Source organism: Strix aluco, chromosome 7 (genome assembly GCF_031877795.1).
Source record: "Strix aluco isolate bStrAlu1 chromosome 7, bStrAlu1.hap1, whole genome shotgun sequence".
Lineage (NCBI taxonomy): Eukaryota > Metazoa > Chordata > Aves > Strigiformes > Strigidae > Strix > Strix aluco.
In genome coordinates this window covers 35,406,456-35,428,452 of record NC_133937.1, presented here as the reverse complement: position 1 = coordinate 35,428,452, position 21,997 = coordinate 35,406,456, and the positions used below count along the sequence as shown (strand labels likewise).

At 39.3% G+C, this 21,997-nt stretch overlaps 2 protein-coding genes across 4 annotated transcripts in view; one reads left to right on the top strand and one right to left on the bottom strand.

Moving 5' to 3' along the window:
* SEC23IP (SEC23 interacting protein) overlaps positions 1–4,452 on the bottom strand; it is a 25,156-nt gene extending 20,704 nt beyond the window's left edge. For both annotated transcript variants that reach the window (XM_074831410.1, XM_074831411.1), the window contains exon 1: positions 4,135–4,452. In XM_074831410.1, coding sequence (XP_074687511.1) covers positions 4,135–4,438 — 304 coding nt within the window. In that variant the 5' untranslated portion in view covers positions 4,439–4,452. The remainder of the gene's footprint in view (positions 1–4,134) is intronic.
* On the top strand, positions 4,373–21,997 carry MCMBP (minichromosome maintenance complex binding protein). 2 transcript variants are annotated; one of them, XM_074831413.1, is made up of 16 exons: positions 4,377–4,638; positions 5,465–5,550; positions 7,266–7,406; positions 7,710–7,751; positions 8,236–8,337; positions 9,806–9,935; positions 11,342–11,493; positions 12,253–12,353; positions 14,172–14,341; positions 15,211–15,334; positions 16,947–17,064; positions 17,571–17,736; positions 19,894–20,027; positions 20,675–20,839; positions 21,245–21,333; positions 21,619–21,997. In XM_074831413.1, exons 1-16 carry the CDS (start codon positions 4,581–4,583, stop codon positions 21,743–21,745), a joined length of 1,905 nt encoding a protein of 634 aa, XP_074687514.1. In that variant the 5' UTR covers positions 4,377–4,580; the 3' UTR covers positions 21,746–21,997. The 2 variants fall into 2 exon arrangements, with proteins under 2 accessions (XP_074687515.1, XP_074687514.1); XM_074831414.1 differs by lacking the exons at positions 21,245–21,333; positions 21,619–21,997 and having other exon boundaries at positions 4,373–4,638; positions 20,679–20,839.

Here is a 21,997-nt window from a genome sequence, read left to right as displayed (position 1 = left end):
AAGCAACAAAAATTAAAAATCTGAAACAGGAGACAAAAACATGACTGAAGTCAGAACCGTCCCAAGCCAACTTGACAAAGATCCCTGCTCCCAGGGCACTAAAATCTCTTCCAATTTCCCTTATGCCTACCAAATGCAAGAGCAGCCTTGATTCATTTCCTTTCACTATGAAAACAGTTACTAAGCATAGGACTTTATGCTCTAATTTTTAGACTTCCAAGATCAAATTCAAAAGTAGAGCTTAACAACATTCCCAAATAGGCCAAACCTACTGGTTAACCAACACATTCTCATCTGCTCCTTCAGCAGAGCCCTTGCAAGGTTTCTCATTTGACTTGCAAGGTGGCCATAACTCATCACTCCAAGTCATTTGATGAGCAGGACTTACTCCAGTTCTCTCTAATAATTCTACTCTAGACTGGCACAAGAGCTAAATCTCTGGTGCAGAAAAATAAGTTGCCATTCTGCATAATTGCAGAAAAAGGTGCAAGGCCATGACTGCCCTTTCACATTGAGAAAATAGATAAACCAGGTCCTGGTCAATCCCAGTTTTCTGCTTTGCAGTGATCCAGTAACAAGTGGAAAAAAAGTGATTTGACAATATCATAGGTCTCACAGTAAGCTCAGTTAAACCTGTGACGGTCTGAGCATCACTGCCTGCCTGCTGAGGGAACAGCACCTTGCAAGCCACCAATCAGACTTCTGAAGTGTGTTGTCACCTGCTCTAGCAATCAAATAATCCCCAGGCTGTGGGGAAGAAACCACAGAGCTATCACTGCTTCTCTGCTACTCAGTCCCCAGCCAAAGAGACAGAGCAAGCAGCTCTGCAGCTACAAGCAGCCAATAACAAGTGTCTTTATCTGCATCCAACATAACTGTAATAGAGTATCAAGGGAGCACAGGGGAATCCACAGAGAAGTCTCCCTAGGAAGCTGCTGTTCTAATTAATTAATCATAAAAGAAGCAGCTGCCATGACTAAAAAGGACTATTTTGACCACTTTTTATTTAGTAATCTTTTAAGACAGTGTCAATTTGAGGCATCACCTGCATTTATCAAATTCTCTTACTTTCACCTATAGCATTTTATCCCACTTTGAGGAACAAAACCCAAAATCTATGTGTGTGAACCACTGCATGGAGAATACTAAAACCATTTATAAGCAATGACCGCTATGAAGTCAGGCCTACGGATTATCTCCCAACTACGGACAGAACAGCTATTGCCATGGTTTAAACCCGGCCAGCAGCCAAACACCACGCAGCCGCTTGCTCACCCTCCCCCGCCCCAGGGGATGGGGAGAGAATTGGAGGGGTAAAGGTAAGGAGACTCGTCGGTTGAGATAAAAACAATTTAATAATTGAGATAATTTAATAATAATACTAATAATAAAATATACAAACAAGTGATGCACAATGCGATTGCTCACCACCCGCTGACCGATGCCCAGCCCGTTCCTGGCTAGCAATCTCAGAGGAGGGAAAATCCCAAAACCACAATCCCATAAGAGCCAGAGCTTCCCAGCCAACGCTTATCTCTATACTGAGCAGGATGTCGTACAACATGGAATATTTCATTGTCCAGTTTGGGTCTGCTGCTCTGGCTCTGCTCCCTCCCACCTTCTTGTGTACCTACACACTAGCAGGACATGGGAAGTTGAAAAGTCCTTGATTTCTTAGCAACAACTAAAAACACTGGTGTATTATCAACATTCTTCCCATACCAAATTTCACACTGAACCCAAAACACAGCACTACTCTAGCTACTAAGAAGGAAAACGAGCTCTATCCCAGCTGAATCCAGGACAGCCATTAATAAAAGACAAAGGACAGCCAAATAAAAGGTCTCAACTTCTAAACAGTAAAATTCTTCTTGCTTTCACATTTCATAAACATTGTGGAATAGAGAAGCATACTGCACATGACTGTCAATTCCCAGCCTTCCAAATAACTGGTAGCAGAGCAGGCAATTCACCTCACCATGTCAGATCACAATAAACGTAGCAACATGCTGAAGAGTTTTCAAGGCCTTTTGCAAATGCCCGTTCACAAAACACCTACTATTCTCCAATTTCAACTAGGTTTCGGAGATTTAGTCTAACTCTATCTTTCCTTGCAAAGTGAGGTTGACAAAAGTTCTGCCAAAACAAAAGTTATACTTTTATATATATATATATGTATACACACACAGAGTTTTCCAACACAATACATTACTTTGCCTTTTTCTAATTTTGCAAAAACTACATTGGAACACAAGCCCAGACTGGCAGAGAAGCACTTCATACAAGTTTAAAAATTTCCTGAGTGTACAGCTTTGCTATACAAGGGCAGTATTCTTCCCATATACAAAACCGTCTTTCTTCAACAGTGACTGTGCAACAACCTCCTGTATATCCCTTCCTCTGTAAGGTAGAACCTTGTCATTCACAGATTGTCACCTGACAACCACAAGTGACATTAGTCCACTTCCTCACTGGGAACACTCCTCTCTATCTACATTATATTTGTACTTTTGTACACCTGAGCCAGAGAACGTATCTTCTACTGTCAAACTGCAAAGCACAGAACGCTTATTACTCACTCTTGCAGGTACAACAGATTTATGACCGCACACAGCTTCCTGATGTTGGCTGTCAGATGTCAAGCAATTCCTGACATCAATTCTTACTGCATTTTACACAATTTAAAATTTAAACTCAAGAGCTTGTTCTTGCCTGCTTCAAATTATGATTCAAGATGCAAACTGCTCTATGCAGCCAGATCCCTATGACACCTGGCTGGACAAACAGCGAGTGCAATGGACCACTTGAACCTTTAAGAGGACGTGAGCCTTACTTGGATAGACATGGAATGTGGCACAACCTCTGGCACTGAAATTCAAACCAGTTGCAAAATTATGAATCTTTTTAAGTGAGATAGAGAGTATATGATTCACCACATTAATGAAATCCCATCAGATTTTCTCCCTGGCTAGATTCAAAGTCTTCAGGAAATTGCCACATGATAGTCATCTGTGCAAAGCTACTGGCTAGACTAGCACTTAAAAATTACTTTTTTAAGAAGATTAAAAACAATGTATATTTGCAAGAAAGAAAAACTATAAGGATTGCACAATGAAAGTAGCAAATATATCAGCTACCTAGATACTTCAAGTAAGAAAGAATAATATTCTAATGCTTTTATCCCTCCCACCCAAAAAAAATGTACTTGATCTAAAACAATGTTTCAAAGTCATACTTGGCAAATTTTATCAAACCTAGAGAGGTGTACTCCACTGATTTCCAGCTATATTAACACTTATTTTAGGTAAGATACAACAGCATTGAAATCAAATCTTGGATTTTGGACTCAACACGGAGCAATACAGTAAAATGTAAGATATCTAATTTCTAGATGTATTTCTAATGTTTAGGGCTTTAATCTCAGAGTGAATGGATTTCCAGAAAAATCCATTCACAGAATCACAGAATTCCTTTATCTGAAACCAAGCATCAGATTTTAAGTTGTACATGCACCTGTTTGGAACATCGTTAAGGCTTTCTAAGGAAAGGATATTAAAACTATGGTTAAATTAACATGAATTTTAAGGGGCCTGCTTAACATGCTGTTTTCAGGCAGGCTAAAGAGAAGGTAACATAGAAAAGGAGCTTGAAAAAAGTGAAAACACTAAGCACATCCCTGAATGGAAGTACTGACAATCTCTAATTGCTGAAACAAACATACAATGAACTGAAAACGCGGCAAACATCCCCTCTCCTTAGACACAGAACTAAAAACCAAAGCCGTAAGCGTTAAGTACACGCAAGAAAGCGGAACACAGACATCTCAAGCAGCTTGTCTTTCCCGAAGCATTAACGCCGGACAGCTGGCAGTGACAACCAGCTCAGAGCCCCACGGAGAGAGGATTAGGGTCTAACCGACACGTAGCGGGCCCAGGCGCCGACCAGGCCCGCAGCACCCCTCGGCAGGCCCCGGCTCAGCTCCTCAGGGCTCCCGCCGACCCCACAGCCCGTCACCCAGCGGCATGGAGGAGCTATACGGGAGCTCTCTGCCCCGCCGGGCTCCCGCGCAGCCCCTCCGCGCCCTCCCGCTTCCCTCACAGCGGCCCCTCAGCACCCCCCAACCGCCCTCCCTACCGGCGGCCAGAAGAGCGGGGCCTGGCGGTGCGGCCGCAGCTTGGCTAACCGGGATGAAGGGCACGGTGAAGTTGAACTCGGTAGCAGAGGAAGAGAAGAGCAAGTTGGTGCTGCCGGTAGCCCCAGACTTCGTCGCCGCCATGGCTGCAGCCCGGCCACGTCTCTTCCCCCGCGGCGGCTCAGCCCTTTCCGCCCTCACCGCTTTGCCCGCTTCTAAGATGGCGGCGACGGCGACGCGTCCTGACGGCCTCTCCGCGTACGAGTGAGGGGGAGAAGGCGGGCCTGGCCTTGGCGGTGCCGCCATTGCTGCAGGAAGAGGAGGAGGAGGAGGAGGAGGGCGGAAGTGGGGAGCCCCCGTGCTAGGCTTGTGAGCGGGAGTTGGCGGCTGCAGGGCGCCGGCAGCCCCCTGCCTGCCCTCGTCCCCCGCGGCGAGGCTCTCCCCCGCCATGCCGTGCGTGGCCGACTGGCTCAACAACCCCTTCAGCATCGTGCAGGGCATCTTCGGTGAGCGCGGGCCGGGCAGGGCCGGGATCCTTTCAGCAGCCGCCCGGCCGCCGTGAGGGCGCCCGTAACCGCGCGGCAGCCGGACGGGGCTTTCTCTCAGGGGGTGGCAGCGGGAGAGCGGCGGGCCCGGCCTGGCCGGGGCGGGTGAGGCCGAGGGCGGCGGGCGCGGGGAAGCGCCTGGGTGAACTGGGAAGAGCAGTGAGGGCCGGTCGCGGCTTCCTCCTTCCCCGCCGGGAGCGGGCGGGAGCCGCGCTCCCCAGGCCTCTGAGGGGCTGTACGGTCGGCGGCTGCGGGTCCCGGCCTGCAGCTGTGCCGGTACCTCACGGCCGGGCAGCAAGGTCTGCCTGGGCTTGGCAGGCCGGTTAGGGGAAGAAAAAAACCACCAAAAAAAAAAAAAGCCTATTTTGGGTTTCAGGAATAACGTGTGCTGGCTATGTGGATTACCGATCAGTAGTAATGTTAGCAGTGCCATCCGCTGAAGCTATTTCTGTGCTAGGCATGATCTTAACTAAAAGCACGTTGAAATTAAAATTTCCGCAGTGAACATAAAGTAGAAAGTGGTACCTCGCCTCCTCCACTTTCTAGCTGGGTGTACTGCAGTGCTTTAGAGCTTGTCCTCAGCTTCCCAGAGTTGCTGTGTTCATCTTAATTACTTCTATTCTGGGCAGATGACTGCATTTTAGACTACTTTATGCCTCTCACAATTGTACTGACTTCCCATCTTACACCCTTTCAGGCAGGCTGTTTGAATTACTATATTAAGAGAATGCCAAAGAGAAGTCTGTTATGTGATGCTAATACACGCATAAATGTGTTTTGTTTGTAGCCCAAAATGTTCCCAACTCTGATTGGGAAAAGAAGGTAACCGAATACTTCAAGGAGAAATTAAAAGAAAATAATGCTACTAACTGGGTAAGATTGTTTTATTCTTTGGGAGTTACGCCTTTCCTAAGTTTCATTCTTTTGACCTCTTAATTATTGCAGCGATGTGTCTTTGAGAACTCCTTCCTTTTTGTGATAAGTACACTTCCAAATTTTAGGCCTAGGCTTTGTGATACGTTATTTACATCTCGGTGGCTTTAATCTGTGTAAAGCAAAGATGTAAAATCCCGACTGAAACAGAAGCCCACCCCCTTGACTTCAGTGTACTTACCGTTTTGCCCTGGGCCGTAGCCGCTGAACGCTGCCTATTCGTAGTGAAATCCAGTAGATGGCAGGAGCTGACAAATACTGTCATTTTGGAAAGTGTTAATGCCTGCTCTGTCTGTTGTGAGTCTGCAGGAAGTGTTTGCACACCACAAGTTTCTGAACTGCGTTTAGAAACCCTTTCTCTCGTGATCTTTTGTCGTGATGCTGCAGACTCTGTGTGGGTTGAATAAATAGCTGCTTGGGCTTTCAGATTTTAGGAAAAAATACCTTCTGTTAAAACTGTGCCTTACTGGACTGGATCAGGCCTGGTTTTTGCAGTTTAGCAAGGAAGCTATGCTTTAGGTCTGAAAGTAAAGCTGAGTTCAAAAGCTGATATTTTTCTAAAATACTGGTGAAAACGGCTTCACGGAACACTGCAAAGTGGATTACAAACTTCCATATCAAATCTGTTCCGCTTATGGCTAAAAAAAATAAGTGAAAATGACTGGATTTCTTTTATTCTTCCTCTGTCAGTGAGAGTATTCTGTAATTAATATTTTAGTGACAGTTTAAATCAAAGTGTAGATGGCAAAATTGTGTTAAATTTGCATTAGAAGAAACTGAAAGCGCGTTTTCTTACTCAAGAGAAACATGAGGTGATATATGTATGTTTGTTAAAACACCATTTCCTATAGGGCTACTTCTGTTTTTTTGTTGTATTTTAATGTTGGATGTGGTTTTTTTTCAACAAAGAGTTTCTTCGCTATCAGAAAACTCTATTCTTATTGCAAGTCTCATTCTTTCAAGTTACACCACATGCCTAGGCATTGATTTTTTTTTTTCCTTCTGTTTTTCCATTGTCATGTAAACATATGTGAAAAAGGCTCCCCCAGTGTGGACTTGGAAATTAACATACAGGTTTTCCACAGCCTTTTGTTATAAGAAATTGTGTATGCAATTGCTATGGTACCACTCATACATAATACACGATAAAAGTGCTGTTAAGTGGGAATAAGTAATAAATTCTATTTAATACTGCAGCTTCAATAATTAATTCCCAGTTTAAGGGTTAGTTTCAAATGTTGTACAGTTTTCATATGGCTTCAGTGACTGAAATGCATTTCTTTTATAGTCCAGTATCAGGGTTGAGAAATGAATGGGACTGGTGGCTTTAGAACTGGAAGAATTTGGGAACTGTTAAGTGTCCAATAATCGTAACTATTATCTGCAACAGCTATTGCAGAAACTTCCGGTGTTGAGATGTACACACTTTGTTCCTGCTTGGATTAGGGCAGGAGATGTACTCAGAAAATATTAAGTATGTTACCTGATAAGACAATCATATCAACAACAGTACAGGATTTGAGGGAAGTAACTGCACAGTAGTGTATACCACATGATCAGAGCATAAGTTGGTAACAGCTTTTGTGCTGGTTTTGGCTTACTTCAGAGCATTTCTTAATGTATACCAGTTGTTTAGAATAAGCTCTTTCTTATAGGTTCCATCACTGAATGATGTTCCCGTACATTACCTAAAACCCAACAGTTTAGTGAAATTTCGCTGCATGGTTCAAGATATGTTTGATCCTGAGTTTTACATGGGAGTATATGAAACAGTTGACCCAAACACAAATGCACGTGTAAGTGAAATACTGATTTATTATTTTAGTAAATGTTTATAATTATTCATTTTAGTCCTCATATTTCTCTAGTTTCTGAGTTAAAACTATGGAGTCTGGACACTATTTAATAGTAACTCTGTATGGCTCAAATGGCATCAGTAATACATCACTTCTTATGTTTCTGTTAAGGAATTACCAAAATAATGAAAGCTTTGGCAGTGTGTCTTTGAGGGACTTTTGACTGCAGTGATTTTGGTGTAAGTAATTCATGTTCAGGGTACTGTCAGAAGTGAACTGATTGCATTGCCTTTTCCTTGACAGGTTTTACATTTTGGTAAATACAGAGATGTGGCAGAATGTGGGGTAAGTTATACAAGTTACATGAATTTTGAGATAAAACATTAGACAGAAAGATGCAGTTTATAGGGCCAGTATAGCTTATTTGGTACTCACCAGTGGATTTCTGGAGATACTGCTGTTAAAATGCAAAAGTAATCTCAGGTTTGGAAAGCAGAGTATTCCGAACTGCTCATGCAGTTAAGCATTCTAAGTTCAGCAGGCTCCAAGATGTTTCTGTTGTATTTAAAATTTCTTTGCTTGGAGGGAGAGGGGAAGTGCTCTCGATCTTGAAACTTTCTGCTATGGGAAACAATTTACTTTTGGTAGTGCAGTGCAATTAGAATCAAAGCATTATAGATACAGACTGACTGGATTTGTTGTTTCATGACTATGTAGTCTTGCGTGTTTGTTGGAACTTCTGGGTGAGTACCTGAACCTGTGAGATTAGCTTAAAAAAAGAAAACAAACTCTAATCAGACTTTTAACAAATTTTCTGTTGGTATTCTAGCCTCAGCAGGAAATTGATTTGAACTCCTCACAAACAGTCACCTCAGAGAGACAGACTTTCTACTGCGTTCCAGTGCCTGGCGAATCAGCATGGGTGAAAGAAATATCCTTTTTGACTGAGCTAGTGCTCTGTTGTACAAACAGTGATCACCAACCAATTCATTAGATTTAAGGAAATAAGTTTTCTTTTGAGTGAATCGGGGAAAGGTGGTAAGTGTAGAAAAAGAAAAAAGGAAAAATGGGTGGTGTGCTATATGCACAAGAGGATGCAAATGAATTTAGGAGCATTGTTTTTTGATTTAGTAGGGATTTAGTCTAGATTTTCATGTTTGCTTGGGAGGATCTTGAAAATTTCAGCTAATTTCTATTTGTAAATGCCTAGAAAAAGAGAAACCTCAGTTGAGCCATGGGTATTCCATTGGCGTTTTCTGATTAAATTAGGACACTGTTACATAGTGAGAGTCTCCTACAAGGACCTGTGAAAACACCTGTAGCTGAACATGTTAAGACAATAATTCCTGGAAAAATGAAGTATTGTGGTTTTAATAGTTCGAGCACAGTATGTAACTTTCTCCGTAAGTAAAGGAAACATTTTGAGGAGAAACAAATCATCTTTAGTTTCTTCTAGTAAATGGAAGTTAAATTAATCTGAGTGGAATGGATACAGGATGCTTATTTTAACACCTTTTAAGAATTTTCTATTCTCTTCTCCAGGGGAAGGTCTAGAAAACCTAAGATGTGTTGCATTTTGTAAAAAGATAAGAATTTGATCATAAATCTATAATGATTTGATATCTCCTGTTTTGAGTTCAGAATTTAAGAAAACTTGTCATTGGCACAGAATGTCAATGCAATTTTAAAATTAAGTTAACACAATTTTCGTAGTAAGATGATTGATAAGAGTTAGTCTTTGAATGAAGCTTACAGCAAAGTACTGCAGCAGTGGAAAGGTAAAGTGAGCCAGACTATTATTAAAGTAGTAAACACTATTTCAGTGTTTGCCCATCATGCTAAGAAAAGGAAAAGTGTATTAGCTTTTTCAAAATCAATTTACAAGTGTAGTATTGCTAGTATCTTACAAGTATGTAAACATTTTCTGTGTTTCTTTTTAAAGTAATAATAATAATTGTATCAGCAAGTCTTTATTATTGTAATGTCTGTTCTTTAGGGTTGAGATGTGGGAGAGACAAAAGTTCTTGAGATTTTTGAGTTGTACCTGACCAAAAGCATGTTCTCTGGGTGTTAAAAAAAAAACCAAAAAAACAAAAAAACAAACCCAAACCAAAAAAACCAAACCCTTTTTTAGAGATTGATAGTGGAATAGCACTCTGTTTTTTAGTTTCTATTTTCAACAAAGCCAGTGACGGCTGTACACTTCTTAAGCAGGCTATTTTATGTATCCAAAGAGATGACATGTAGATAACAATTTGAAGAATTGTTTTAATGTCTTGCTCAAAGTAGGATAATAGCATTTTCTGTAAAAAAAAAAAAAAAAAAAAAGCCCACAAAACAACTTTGCTTGAATAATTTTCTCAACTGAGTCTGTGGTTGTCCTTAATCTGCAATTTTACGCATATATTAGTTCAAGCCAAGCTCGAGTTAGTCCTTCAACATCCTACACACCAAGTCGCCACAAGAGGAGCTATGAGGAAGATGAGGATATGGATCTACATCCATCTAAACAGAAAGAGCAACATATGGGTAATAGTTGTTATTGATGAATAGTTCTTACGATATCTTTCCAGAATTTGCAAAAATTTCATTTTCAAAAATTGAAATATTTGCAATTGTTTGAATCAGTAGTGTTGTTGCAGCCTTTGTAACTAATTTGGTGGCTTTGAAGTCATCGGTGGTTTAAACTGAAGTAGTGTGGGAGATCCTACAGTGCTGCAATGTATATGGTATGACTTGTTGGTAGTACTTTCTAGAGTTAATTCCTAAAACTAGTCTTTTGTACAGCAGCACTTGTGTATTGCCTTTTGTATGTAACAGCACACAAACAATTTATAGCAGCAGGCTGAAATTTAGGAGTTCTTGTTTAATTTCCCACTCTATTGCAGATGGTAATCTGGGAAAAATCATGTGATCTTGTCTCTCACACTCAAGGTGTGGATTTTGTGTTAATTGAAGCCAAACATGTCAATTAGGTGCTGCTTTGCTACAAACAGTAATACATATCCAAAAAATATCTTCCAGCCTTACCTCTTTTCTAACATGATTTACTAATCCAGTATCATAAAGGAACCAGATTAATACCAGACACTTGTAGCATCCTGAAGAAAGCTTTTAAACCCTTTAAGAGAAGGTATTTCAAACACTAGCAGTGTTCAGATGGTGTGCAGTTCTTACTGATGTTGTAATCAGTTTGTGAACTGTTTGTTTTGATGCTCATCTGTGGGGATGCCAGTTGAACTGGCATGAGGGTTCTCTTGGAGGTTTTGGCACTTTTCTTTTGAACAAGAGAAAGTGGTTAGTTTAACATCATTAGTTCTGTTAAATAATAGCTTCTACAGTTCTTTTTTCTTTTCTTTTGTTCAGAGTTCTGTGTCTGTCAGGTTCATTAGCTGAATTAAGGTTTTTCCTTTTGTAGTCTAACCAGTTTGCAGGATAGTTTAGACTGGTTTATCTTCATACTCGGACTGATCAATTTGTAGAACAGATTTTTATAGCTTTATTACTGCTGAAAATCTACAGAGATTTTTTTATGTTAACTGTTTTGTTGATGCATATTCTCACCTTTAAGAACTATCTCATTTTTCAAACATGAGGTGCAGAAAAATATTACCTTTGCATGCAGGCTCATGGAATTTAGAAAAAAATCATTCACACAGGTTAAGCATTACATTTTGAAAATCAGATTTCTGGCCATGTTTGGGTTTCTAAGACACGTAGGTCTTTACCAGTACTCTTTCTCACACTTAACTCGTTAATATAAAATGTGCATTTGTGAGACTTTTCTATTCTGATTAAGAGTATATTCTGTCAAATATATTGCATTAAATGTTTTTGTCTCGCACACCTTGTTAAATTAGCTTAATTCTGAACTGAGGAAAGTTGTTCATTTTTGAATTTCTGTTTAAAGGGTGTACGAATCCTGTATTTTTCAGGCAGCGGAGGTGATATCCATGGATGTGTGGAGCCAAAGAGATTAGAAACAGAAGCTTCTGCAGGTCATCATCTCATTTCTCCCAACTGCTCCCCTCCACTTGACTTAAATTTTCCATTGCCAGGAGAGAAGGGACCAGCATGTCTTGTAAAGGTAACACAAGTGGAGAGATGATGAGCATGGCTGTGGCCTCAGTGAGGCAGACAGAATCTGAAGTTAGAATGTAAGTAGTTAGTCTTGCATTGGTTTATAGGCACAGAAAGTCTCTCAAGTCCAGAATTTTGTGTCTATAATTACATTGTTGCTTTTCACTGTTACATTGTTTCTCTTCATGAGTGCAATGTAATTGCTGAAATCCTTCAACAGCATTTATTAGAGCTTGCACTTTCACACTACACTTAGTTTTAAAAAAACAAAAAAAAAAGTCTACACTAGGTGTAGCTGGCATGGACTCCTGGTATTTTTCTTTTAGGATTTGTCCTCTAAAGGAAAAAAGTTGTGATGGAACAAGCCAAAAAAAAAAATACACTACATGTTTTTGTATTGTATTTGAAACAGTCTTTGATTCACTAGCATACTATGTTGACTATGAGACTTCCAACACAAAATTTCTATGCTGTTACTGTGTTGAATGCTCTCTTATTCAGCGGATCTTGATAAATCAGATGAGAATACAAGCGTTTGCATTTGTGTAGCAAAAGAATGCCAGCAGGAAGATGCATGCAGTTGTAGAAAGTAATTTTTCAGTGTAAGCTTACTGACACTGAGGAGTAGGAGACACCTCTTCCCACAGACTGTTTTCAGTCTCCAGTTGAATCTGCTGAGATTCTTCCTTTTGTGGGTGCGTGTGTGTGTGCAGTCCTGCATTTGGCCCATCTGCCTCTGCATTTTATTATTTTCTCTTTGTGACAGGTCTATGAGAGCTGGGATAATTTCAAAGTCAATGATGTTCTGGAGGTATATGGTATTTTGTCTGTGGACCCAGTGCTGAGCATAGTAAACAATGAAGAGAGGTAAGGCTCCCTGGTGTGTGATCCTGAAATTTTTAGTTCAATGAGCAAAATATTTTGGCTGTCCCCTTAATACAGACAGGGAAATGTGTAACTATGTAACAGTTATGCTTAAGAGGTTGATTTTGCTGCTTAAAAAAGCTTGATGTGGAAAGTGTTAGATCCACCATCCTGTAAACTGAAGTCCGTTGAACTCAGGTACGTCCATACCCTTGGATACACAATGTGGGGTTTTTTTAGGTTGCTGTGCAACCTAAGTAAAGCAGAAGGTGCTTCTATAGCTAAATGTTTTGTACTCTTTCATGCCTATTAAACTTCCAGTGAATGAGTGAATAGTGAAAAAAGCTTTCAAAAATAAGCTTTAAAAGTATAAAATGTCCTTTTGAAATAATTTCTAAGTCCATGGAAGTTGTTACCCTAAACAGTTCTGAAGAATATAAACAAAAGTTTGCATGGAGAGTGAAAGTGACCAAAATGAGTAAAAATTGGGTTGGTTTTTTTCATTAATTAAGGTATATCATCACATTATACCGCTCATAGAAACTTCCCATATCACCTGCAGTTCTGCAATTACTTGCTTGACAAAAAACTAACTAATCCAGAAGGATGCAAGAAGTCAAAATAAAACTGTTGACTGATCTAACGTATGTACTACTGAAGCCTTGAACCATTGCGCTTTAAATTATTTCAGTTGGTGATTTTGTTTATCTTTCTGATAAGTACAATATGGAGAGGGCAGTGTGAATCCTTTATAGTGCCAACTTCTTAAAAGTTAGCTCAGCCTGGTCAGCTGCTTTTGGTTATCATCTTTCTGACAGCTAATCCCAGACTGACAGCTCAGTTGGTCTGTCATAGGTTGTTGGGGTTTTTTCCTGCATGTCATTCTGTCACAAATAGACAAAATGGTGGCATTTAGCAATGTTTTGAATGCAAACAAAAGAAATTTCTTTTCATGGAAAGAGTGGATAGGCTGTTGGTGGACTGCTGAAGAGGCTTTGAAGTTATAAAGCCTTTCAGCTTTTAAAACCAGTACAAGTTGATTAAATTGGTACTAAACTTTACTATCATCTGATATAGTCACTTTAGGGATTTCAGTTTCTATGTAACAAATGAAAACCACCTGGAAAGAATTTTGTAAGGCATCATCAGAGAGAGCAAAGCTTGTGTATCTGAACTCTTAAATTAAGAGGTAATACCTTCAAATTTGAGCTGAGGCACATTAAGATTTATTTACTCTTTTTTTCTTTTTTTTTTTTAACTCAGCCACTGATATAGCTGTTATGTGACTGTCTAGAAGATCTTGTTATCAGGCTCCGGAACCCAGTGGAATATGAAAATCTTACATGTGCATACACAGACAAATGTAATAAATCGTTAGCTTATTTTTTTAAAAGTTACTGTTTGGACTTCATTAGGTACATGCTGGACAGAACAATGTGTAATATCTTATTTGAAGCTACATCTTATTAAATGGTGCAGCAGACAATAAATGTGCTTTTGTTTGGTGTGTTTGGTTTTGGGGTATTTCTTTTTTTCAGGAAACTAAGATTTTATTATTTTCTGGAAATAATAGAATCCACTTTTTTTTGGTCAAGCATGCTTTGGCATTTCTGTATCATTTATATAATTGTGATTCGGTATTTATGTTGTTCATAAAAATCATAAAGAAGGTAGTTTGAATATGGGAGGAGTTAGCAGGAGCTGGGAGCGGATGCTGTTTGTTCCGATGTGTTCTTGGCCTGGTTCCAGCTGCTCTTAGTCAGATGGAGAGAAATTTGTGTGGAATGTTTCTAAGTCCAGTTGTGCTGTGCCCTTTCCTAGGGACAGCTCAGCCCTTGATCCTATGGAGTGTATGGACACGGCAGAAGAACAGAGAGTGCACAGTCCTCCAGCCTCATTAGTCCCCAGAATCCACGTGATTTTGGCACAGAAATTACAACACATTAACCCATTACTGCCTGCCTGCCTTAACGAAGAGGAGAGTAAAACCTGTGAGTATCTAAACTTGACCTCTCTCTGTGTACTAGTGCATGTGAACAAGCACTTCTTTGCCACTGATGCATTTGTCTCTGAGCAGGGTTTGAATTTAAATCTTGTTAAATGGAGGAACCATTCAACTCTACAGAACTGGACAAGATACACGTGTTTGTGTTCGATGCTTACGTGTTTCTTTTTCTGACATAAATGTGATTTATATGAAACTTGGTTTTTCATTCTGCACGCCCAAGGATTTTACCAAGTTGTTCAGCAATAAGATTTTATTTGTTTTCAAATGGAGTAGTGAATTGCTGGAAATCTTGATTTCCAGTTTAGTTTAACAGTGAAAATAAGAAACATACAGACAACATAAAGAATCATAACACTGTGAAGTAAATAAGGCAGATTTGTTTTCAAGCAACTGTGCTATTCCCTGTGGCCTGTTTGACTGGGGTTTTTTTTGTCTTTGAATTATTGCATGCAAACCTCTAACTGATATTTAACATTTTCTTCCTTGTGTGCCTTGTATTGGTTGTCCTGAGCAGTGCTACGTGCAAGGGATTTTTGTTCTGCCTTTTAATATATTATGGATAGGCTATCAATTCTAGAAATTTGGCTCCAAACTTTACAGCCTTCTGCAAATGCATTACACAATATCTAATTTTAAAAAAGGAAACATTTCTGAGGAAATGTGAGTGACTCAGCTTATATAAAGCCAGCAATTGCTCAGCTGGAAAACTGACGAATGTTTATGTTTCCTAGGCTGCTTTGGAGTAACCATTTTTCTTCATCAAACTGTACTGGAAAGTAAGATTTGTACAGAGAGAAGAGGGTGAGGAACAGCAGGTTTTCTGACATTTGTTGTCTTCTGCTCTTTTATCAGTTGTTTCTAATTTCATGTCTGAGCTGTCACCAGTCAGAGCAGAGTTGCTTGGGTTCCTCACCCACGCCCTCTTGGGAGACAGTTTGGCTGCTGAATACCTTATATTGCATCTCATCTCTACAGTGTAAGTATTTAGATGTTTGTTGAGAATTTATATACTCATGTTTTTAAAAAGAATCTCGTTCCGTGGGGTTCTTCAGCACTCTGCAAATTAATGGCAGAAATAGCTTCAATAGCACTTGTTCCAGTAGTACTTCGTCCAGCTAGAGCTGTCCTGTCATAATAGACACCATAAACAGATTTAATTGTCTGAAATAACAGTAAGTTTTCTTAAAAGGCTAGTTTTGTGGCAGTATATCCTTTCAGTGTTCCTTTGAGAGTTGGACAAAATCTCCAAGATACACTTTTAAACAGAGGTATGAAAACATCTTTTTATCTCTAGCTTCTTTATTGAATAGGACATACCACTGACTTCTCAAAGACAGCATTTACTAACTGCAGTGATTATTGTTTAGGTATTAAAAGATACTGAAAGGTACATTCTGGGAATTTGTTTAATTACATGTAGGTGTGTTTAATGGTAAGTTCAAGTGCCCCCCATTTAGCATGTGACAGAAATTTACCCCCTGAGCTGATGCTGTAGCTGGATGTGTATGTGTTGTGATCTGTCTTCGTGGCTGATTAAAGTGGATTTGCTTAACGTTCTCTTAATGTTGGTTTAAACTGTCATTGGATGAAAGAGCAGCATCCTGTGACTCATTAAAATTTCAGGTGTGAAACTTCAGACAATATGTTTTCATTAGATGAAGTATAGTTGTCATGCTCAAATTGAATTTTTGTTGTTCTTCAAAATGTAAATGGATTCCAGTAAAAAAAAAAAAAAGTAATTTCTTGGTAAATGAACCACTTGTTTTATGGTTTTCAAAACTTCCATTCTGCTACAAAGTGAATAGTACAGCACATACTTGTTTAAGAGAAGTGTGTACAGAGCTGTAACTGGACTCAGCATCTTACCTTTCTCATACCTGCAACTGATGTGTAAAAAGCTATAAGATATTTCTCAGTCTTAGTGAGAGAGGTGGTATCAAGACAGATCCAACCATAATGCCATGGCAGCATAATTATGAGCTGACAAGATTTATCGTGGTTACACTCTGCCCTGAACCCTTGTCCCCATGTGACTATCAGTATGCAGGGTTTTTTTTTTTTATTCTGTGCACACTTTGTTCTTTCTAGTGGGACTGTGAATTCTCTAACACTTAGACTAGAATATGTTTCCTCTCTTAGCTGATATCACAAAAAAGTTGAAATTTGTCAAGAATGGGGAGAAGATATACAGTAAGAGGAGGGAGAGGAAAGCTGAGGGCAGGTAAAGGAATCAGCATGATAAGCAGGGAAATTGAGATTGGGCAACGAGAAAGGAAAAGAATGAAGTGTGTTGACTGAGTAACAGTAGAGCACGAGGAGAACAGAACGTCTGGAAAGCACATTGCAGGATCTCAAGCACTATAAATGTACTGCTTTTGTGCAATGCCACAAAGCCTTCCAGAGCAGCCTTCAGCCTAATTTAGCTCCTTGGACACTGGAGGAGGAAGAAAAGGTGGCTATTATTTATGTATGTATTAGTATTGAAATCCTGCTAGCTATCAGAGAACTGCCCAACACTCAAACTGACTGAGACCTGTATTCACCATGCTAATCAGATGCTTGCCTGACCTGTGTTGTTTTTGGTTTAGTTATGCAAGACGAGATGTGCTTCCTCTGGGAAAATTCACAGTCAACTTGAGTGGATGTCCAAGAAACAGCATCTTCACAGAGCACATATACCGCATTATCCAGCAGCTTGTTCCAGCAGTAAGAATAATGCTTTAATAGTTCTGATAGTAGATGTTGGACTAATTGCTCCAACCAAATAAACGTATTTTAGTTAAAGTCAGGCCTCTTAAATGAAGGCTCCTGCTATCTGTGTTGAGGTCAGATAAAAACAGAGATGTAGCTTGCCTGTCAGTTGAAGTCCCTATTTACCTACTCATCTAGGAAGAATATGGAATAAAATCATATCCTCCAAGGTTTTAAACTGACAGACAGATACTGCATACTTTGTCTTTCTGGATTGATATCTTTAGACATTTAGGTCATTTAATTGTCACATCATTACCATTTATCCTCAAGCTTGTGGATACTGTTCTGCAGAAAATTCATAGTAATTCCATTTGGGGTCATAATAATTGTATTGCTGCAATAAGTTTTGTTTTACTTACTATGGAGATTCATGGTTATAGCTCTTGCTGAAGGGAGCAGCATTTACTGGGGAAGCTGGAGGAGAGGAAAGTGCTGATTAGTTTCTTTTCTCGTTGCAGTCCTATCGCCTACAAATGACCATTGAAAACATGAACCATTCACGATTTATCCCACACAAAGACTACGCAGCTAATCGCTTAGTCAGTGGAGTATTGCAGCTTGCCAGCAACACTTCCCTTGTAGTAGATGAGACTCAGCTTGAGCAGGGACAGCTTGACACCACAGGTAGAACTTTTTTTGTTTTTTTTAAAAAAAAAAAAAAATCTCATCTGGAAGGTTAAAAGTTGTTATATTTTTAAGACAGTGGTGCTAATGATGCCCCAGTGATAACTTTCTATTACAAAACTGTGGTTTCTATATCGTATTTCGTTGCTTGAACTAGCTTCCTGCTGCTCTGCAGCCTTCTCAGGCAACTTAAGGCTTGATCTCCTGGGGTTTTTTTTTTCCCTGTTTGACTTTCTGGAAGTTTCTGGTGTTTTGCTCAGAAATGCCTGTGTTGAGTCAAAATCTCTATCCCAGACCACAAATGACCAATAATGAAACAAGAAGGTTTCTTGTTTAGTATAGCTTTGTTTGCATTGTAGAGAACTCCGGACAGTGTCTTTGTCACTTGGTGGAAAAGGCCACTAATTTGAATAAATCTTTAGACCAAAATACCTCTGATTCATTAGAATGGCCTTTCAGTTTCCTGTGATAATGAATAAGTTTCAGTTTCCTGTGATAAAGTAAGTGGGGGAAGCATATGCTGCTGCCTTATGCTTTATACTTTTACTGTATATATGGAAACCATCCCTGAAAACCCAACTGAAAATGGGAGATAAAAAAAAATATCTATTACTGTGTGGAACAGAATGATGATTCTGTCTTGTAAGCTGATGTAGCACTGTGTAGCATGCTTTCTACAGAGCTTTAGATAATTAATTTAATTATAGCCTACATAAAAGAGGTTGCACTACCTATTAAAAGTTTGGTAACTGGAGAAGGTGTATGCATAGTATGGATATCTGGTGATTTCAAGGAAAGAACAGGAAATCACTGGAAATTATTTTAAAATAAATCTCCCTAATGAGTATCAGTGCTCTGTCCCGTTCAAGCATTTAGTTTGGCAGAACTAGTGAGGTTCAGATTTCAGGTTGATTCTATTTAGAAACATAATTTTGGTTTAGGTTTTTTTTTTAATTACTGCTGTTAAAAGTTGTTCATTGAAATTATTTACTTGGTTTTGAGTCTTCAGTATTTTTTTGTTACTCTGCTTTAGTAAAGTTACAAAATTTCACTGAAGAAAATAATAAAACTAGTAGAAATCTTTGCATTGTCTGTTTCCAAAAAAAAAGTCAAAACATGAAAAACTCCCGTTCACAGAAAAATCTTGCTCTGCTGGTTTATAGGTTTTCTAAAATGTTTGTCCTTAATGTCTAAAAAAACCTCAACATTTAATGCAAAGTAGTATTTAAAGTATTAAAAGCTGGAGATAAAATAGGCTTGTTAATTTTATTTCATTTCTGTTGGTGTGATGTTCTCTACTGAATTTAGAGTTTAAAAAGTAGGAATTTTTAATTTCTTGTAACAATGTTGGGAACAAAACTTAATCCTAGAGAAGAGTAAGTGTCTTAACAGATCTAATAGTTGGTCTGGAACTGTTAGAAGTTACAGTTTAAGAGATTTCAAATGGGGAAAATGTCCCAGAAGTAAGCCATAATATTAAATATGCCTTTATTTACTAACTTTCCCTTTATTTACAGTATAGTAAATTAATATTAACTCATTAAAGGCAAAAACATAACAACGGATGTGTCGTTTGATGCAGTAATGCTGCTGAAAAGAAGTTTGAATTGTTGGGTACATGTCAGTATTTCAAAGGGAGAATTCCAAGAGTTAACCAGTTAATTTGTCAGTCTTAACTTTCTAGATCTTAAATAACTTCATTCCAGGTAAGGCAAGTGACTTTCATTATCATTTTGCCAAATTTTTGTAAGTATTTTCTTCAGCTGTTCTGGTCTTGCTAGCCTATCTAATGTGTTCTTTATCCAGCAAGACTTTTTTTTCCCCCCTCTTAAACTCCACTTGCTGTCAGATAATTTTGTCCTCTTTTGAGGAGAGAATTTTCTCTGTAAATAGTTATCTGGCTTTGTAAGACCGATGAAAACATTAGCTATTAACACATATGCTAGGCCAGATAAAATTTAGGCTTGAAATCCTTCAAGAATTCTTAATTTTGGCCTTAAGAAGGGGTTGTCTCTATCTGGAAGACCCCACAGACACAAGAAGGATGCTTGCAAGAATTCTTCTACCAGCTGCTCACTGAAAAGAGATTGGAAAAAAAAATCCAGTCTGACATTTGTTTAGGTCCGGTTGTCAGAGAATTTGTTCTTGCCTTTCTAGGTGTACATAATGTGACAGCACTGGGTAATCTGATAACCTGGCAGAAGGTGGATTATGACTTCAGTTACCACCAGATGGAATTCCCATGCAATATTAATGTTCTTATCACTTCAGAGGGCCGATCGCTCCTACCGGTATGGCAAGGTCTTCCTGAATTTGGGGAGTAACTACAGTTGGTAGCTACTTACTTAGAGCATGCTATTCCAGGGACAAGCGTAGACAGGAAAACTGTCTTGTGACCAAGGGCGGGTATGACACTCGCATCAGTTACTGCCTTCTCCCTCGTGGTTGCAGCCAGGCCAAAAACCTGTTCAAAGGAAAACGAAGAGACTGACCTTCCCTCCTCCTTGGCTGAACAGTACAGTGATGGCAAGGCTCGAGTTACTAATGGAGGCCTGGTAATGGGTAAAGCCTGCAGAGACACCACTGATCTCAAAGCCTTACTCTAGAACAGTAGTTCCTCAGGTGATGGGCACAGGAATAAAGAGCAACAGATCTGGCGTTGACGCCAGCGTGGCCTAAGCTTTACAAATGTCTGATCTCTTGCATTCCAGCTTTATGAACTGGGTCTGTGCTCTCTTGCCTCTAAGTGAAACTGGCTCCTGCCTGAATAAGGACTTCACGCTAGTTTTCAAGACAAGAACTGTTAAATATTTAAAGAATTAATTGTCTTACCTTAATTCTGGGAAATATTGATTTCTGTTGCTTTAGAGATTAATTTAGTCTTGGAATAGAAGAAAACAGGATGTGGAAAGAGATGATATGTAATTTTATTTTTCAGTCAGATTGCCAAGTCCACTTACAACCACAGATAATTCCACCAAACATGGAAGAGTACATGAACAGCCTCCTAACAGCAGTGCTCCCTTCTGTGTTGAACAAATTTCGAATTTATCTAAGTTTGTTGAGGCTGCTGGACTATAGTATATCTGATGAAGTGACCAAGGTATGGATGACTTCACTAATGTGTTTTCAACTGTATATTCAGATAAAAAGCACCTTTATAGAAAGTTACTGTACTTTCCCATTGTTCCCCGTCAGTGATTCTCCTTGAAGTGTTCTAAAAACCAGAGGCATTTTCTTGCCTGGAATGTGCCTTCAAGGCTTTGTACTCTTGAGTATTTCAGTATATATTTTACATGTACCCTGCTTTCTAAAACTCATTTTGAAAGCTAATTCTTTTTAAAGATGAGAAGTAGCTTATTTTTACTCAGGCTTGCTTCCTGACAGCAATGGGCTGAAATGTGTCTCCTGGAATCTAAGGGTTGTTATGGTGGTTTAGCTCCATAAAAGCTTATCTCATAGTGAAGATTCTTTTTTGCCACTTAATTACATGCCGTATTGTTTATAGGCAGTAGAAGAAGACTTTGTAGAAATGCGCAAGAATGACCCCGAGAGCATAACAGCTGATGATCTGCACAGAACTCTGCTTGTAGCAAGGTGGGTAGTGCTGTTTGCCAGAACTAAAAGCTTTCTGGCAAGCTGGTAATAAATCCAGTCAAGGCTCAGAGTCTGCAGTCTGATTGCAGGTGCCTGAGGCTGGCTAACAGTCAAAAGATGGAATCTCCTCTTCCTTTGTTCCTCTTGTTGCAGATTCTTAGGCAAAGTATTTCCTCCCATGCTTTCGAGTTCATAGGATACTGAAAGAAAACTGGTTTTGTACTGTATTAGCTTATCAAACCTGACACGTGAACAAGCTCTTAATCGCTGTTTCTGCTCCTCCAGGTTCCTGTCTCTCAGTGCGGGGCAGACAACGCTGTCGCGGGAGAGGTGGCTGAGAGCAAAACAACTGGAGGCGTTACGGAAAGTCCGACTTCAGCAACAAAAATGTGTTAATGGGAATGAACTTTAATATTTTGTGGCTGTCGCTATGAAAATTTGTCTAATCCTAGATGGAACCCATACTAAGATTGGAATATTGTTTATACCAGTTTTTGTAGATAATTTATACCAAAAAGTTATGGATATTTACCCTTGCAGTCTGAACACACTTAACTCTGTTCAGCCAGTTAAACATATTTTATGAAATTTTTTTGGAGCCTGTTTTGTAATTGAAAATTGGTAACAACGAGCAAATTGTTTGATATTAAACTTTAATACTGAA

What these genes read in the sequence shown, in the direction of transcription:
- MCMBP (XM_074831413.1), top strand. Translation starts at nt 4,581, where the DNA reads ATGCCGTGCGTGGCCGACTGGCTCAACAACCCCTTCAGCATCGTGCAG. An exon ending in ACAGAAAGAGCAACATATGG is followed by an intron (nt 9,936 to 11,341) that starts GTAATAGTTGTT and finishes TGTATTTTTCAG; the next exon opens with GCAGCGGAGGTGATATCCAT. An exon ending in GACCAGCATGTCTTGTAAAG is followed by an intron (nt 11,494 to 12,252) that starts GTAACACAAGTG and finishes TCTTTGTGACAG; the next exon opens with GTCTATGAGAGCTGGGATAA.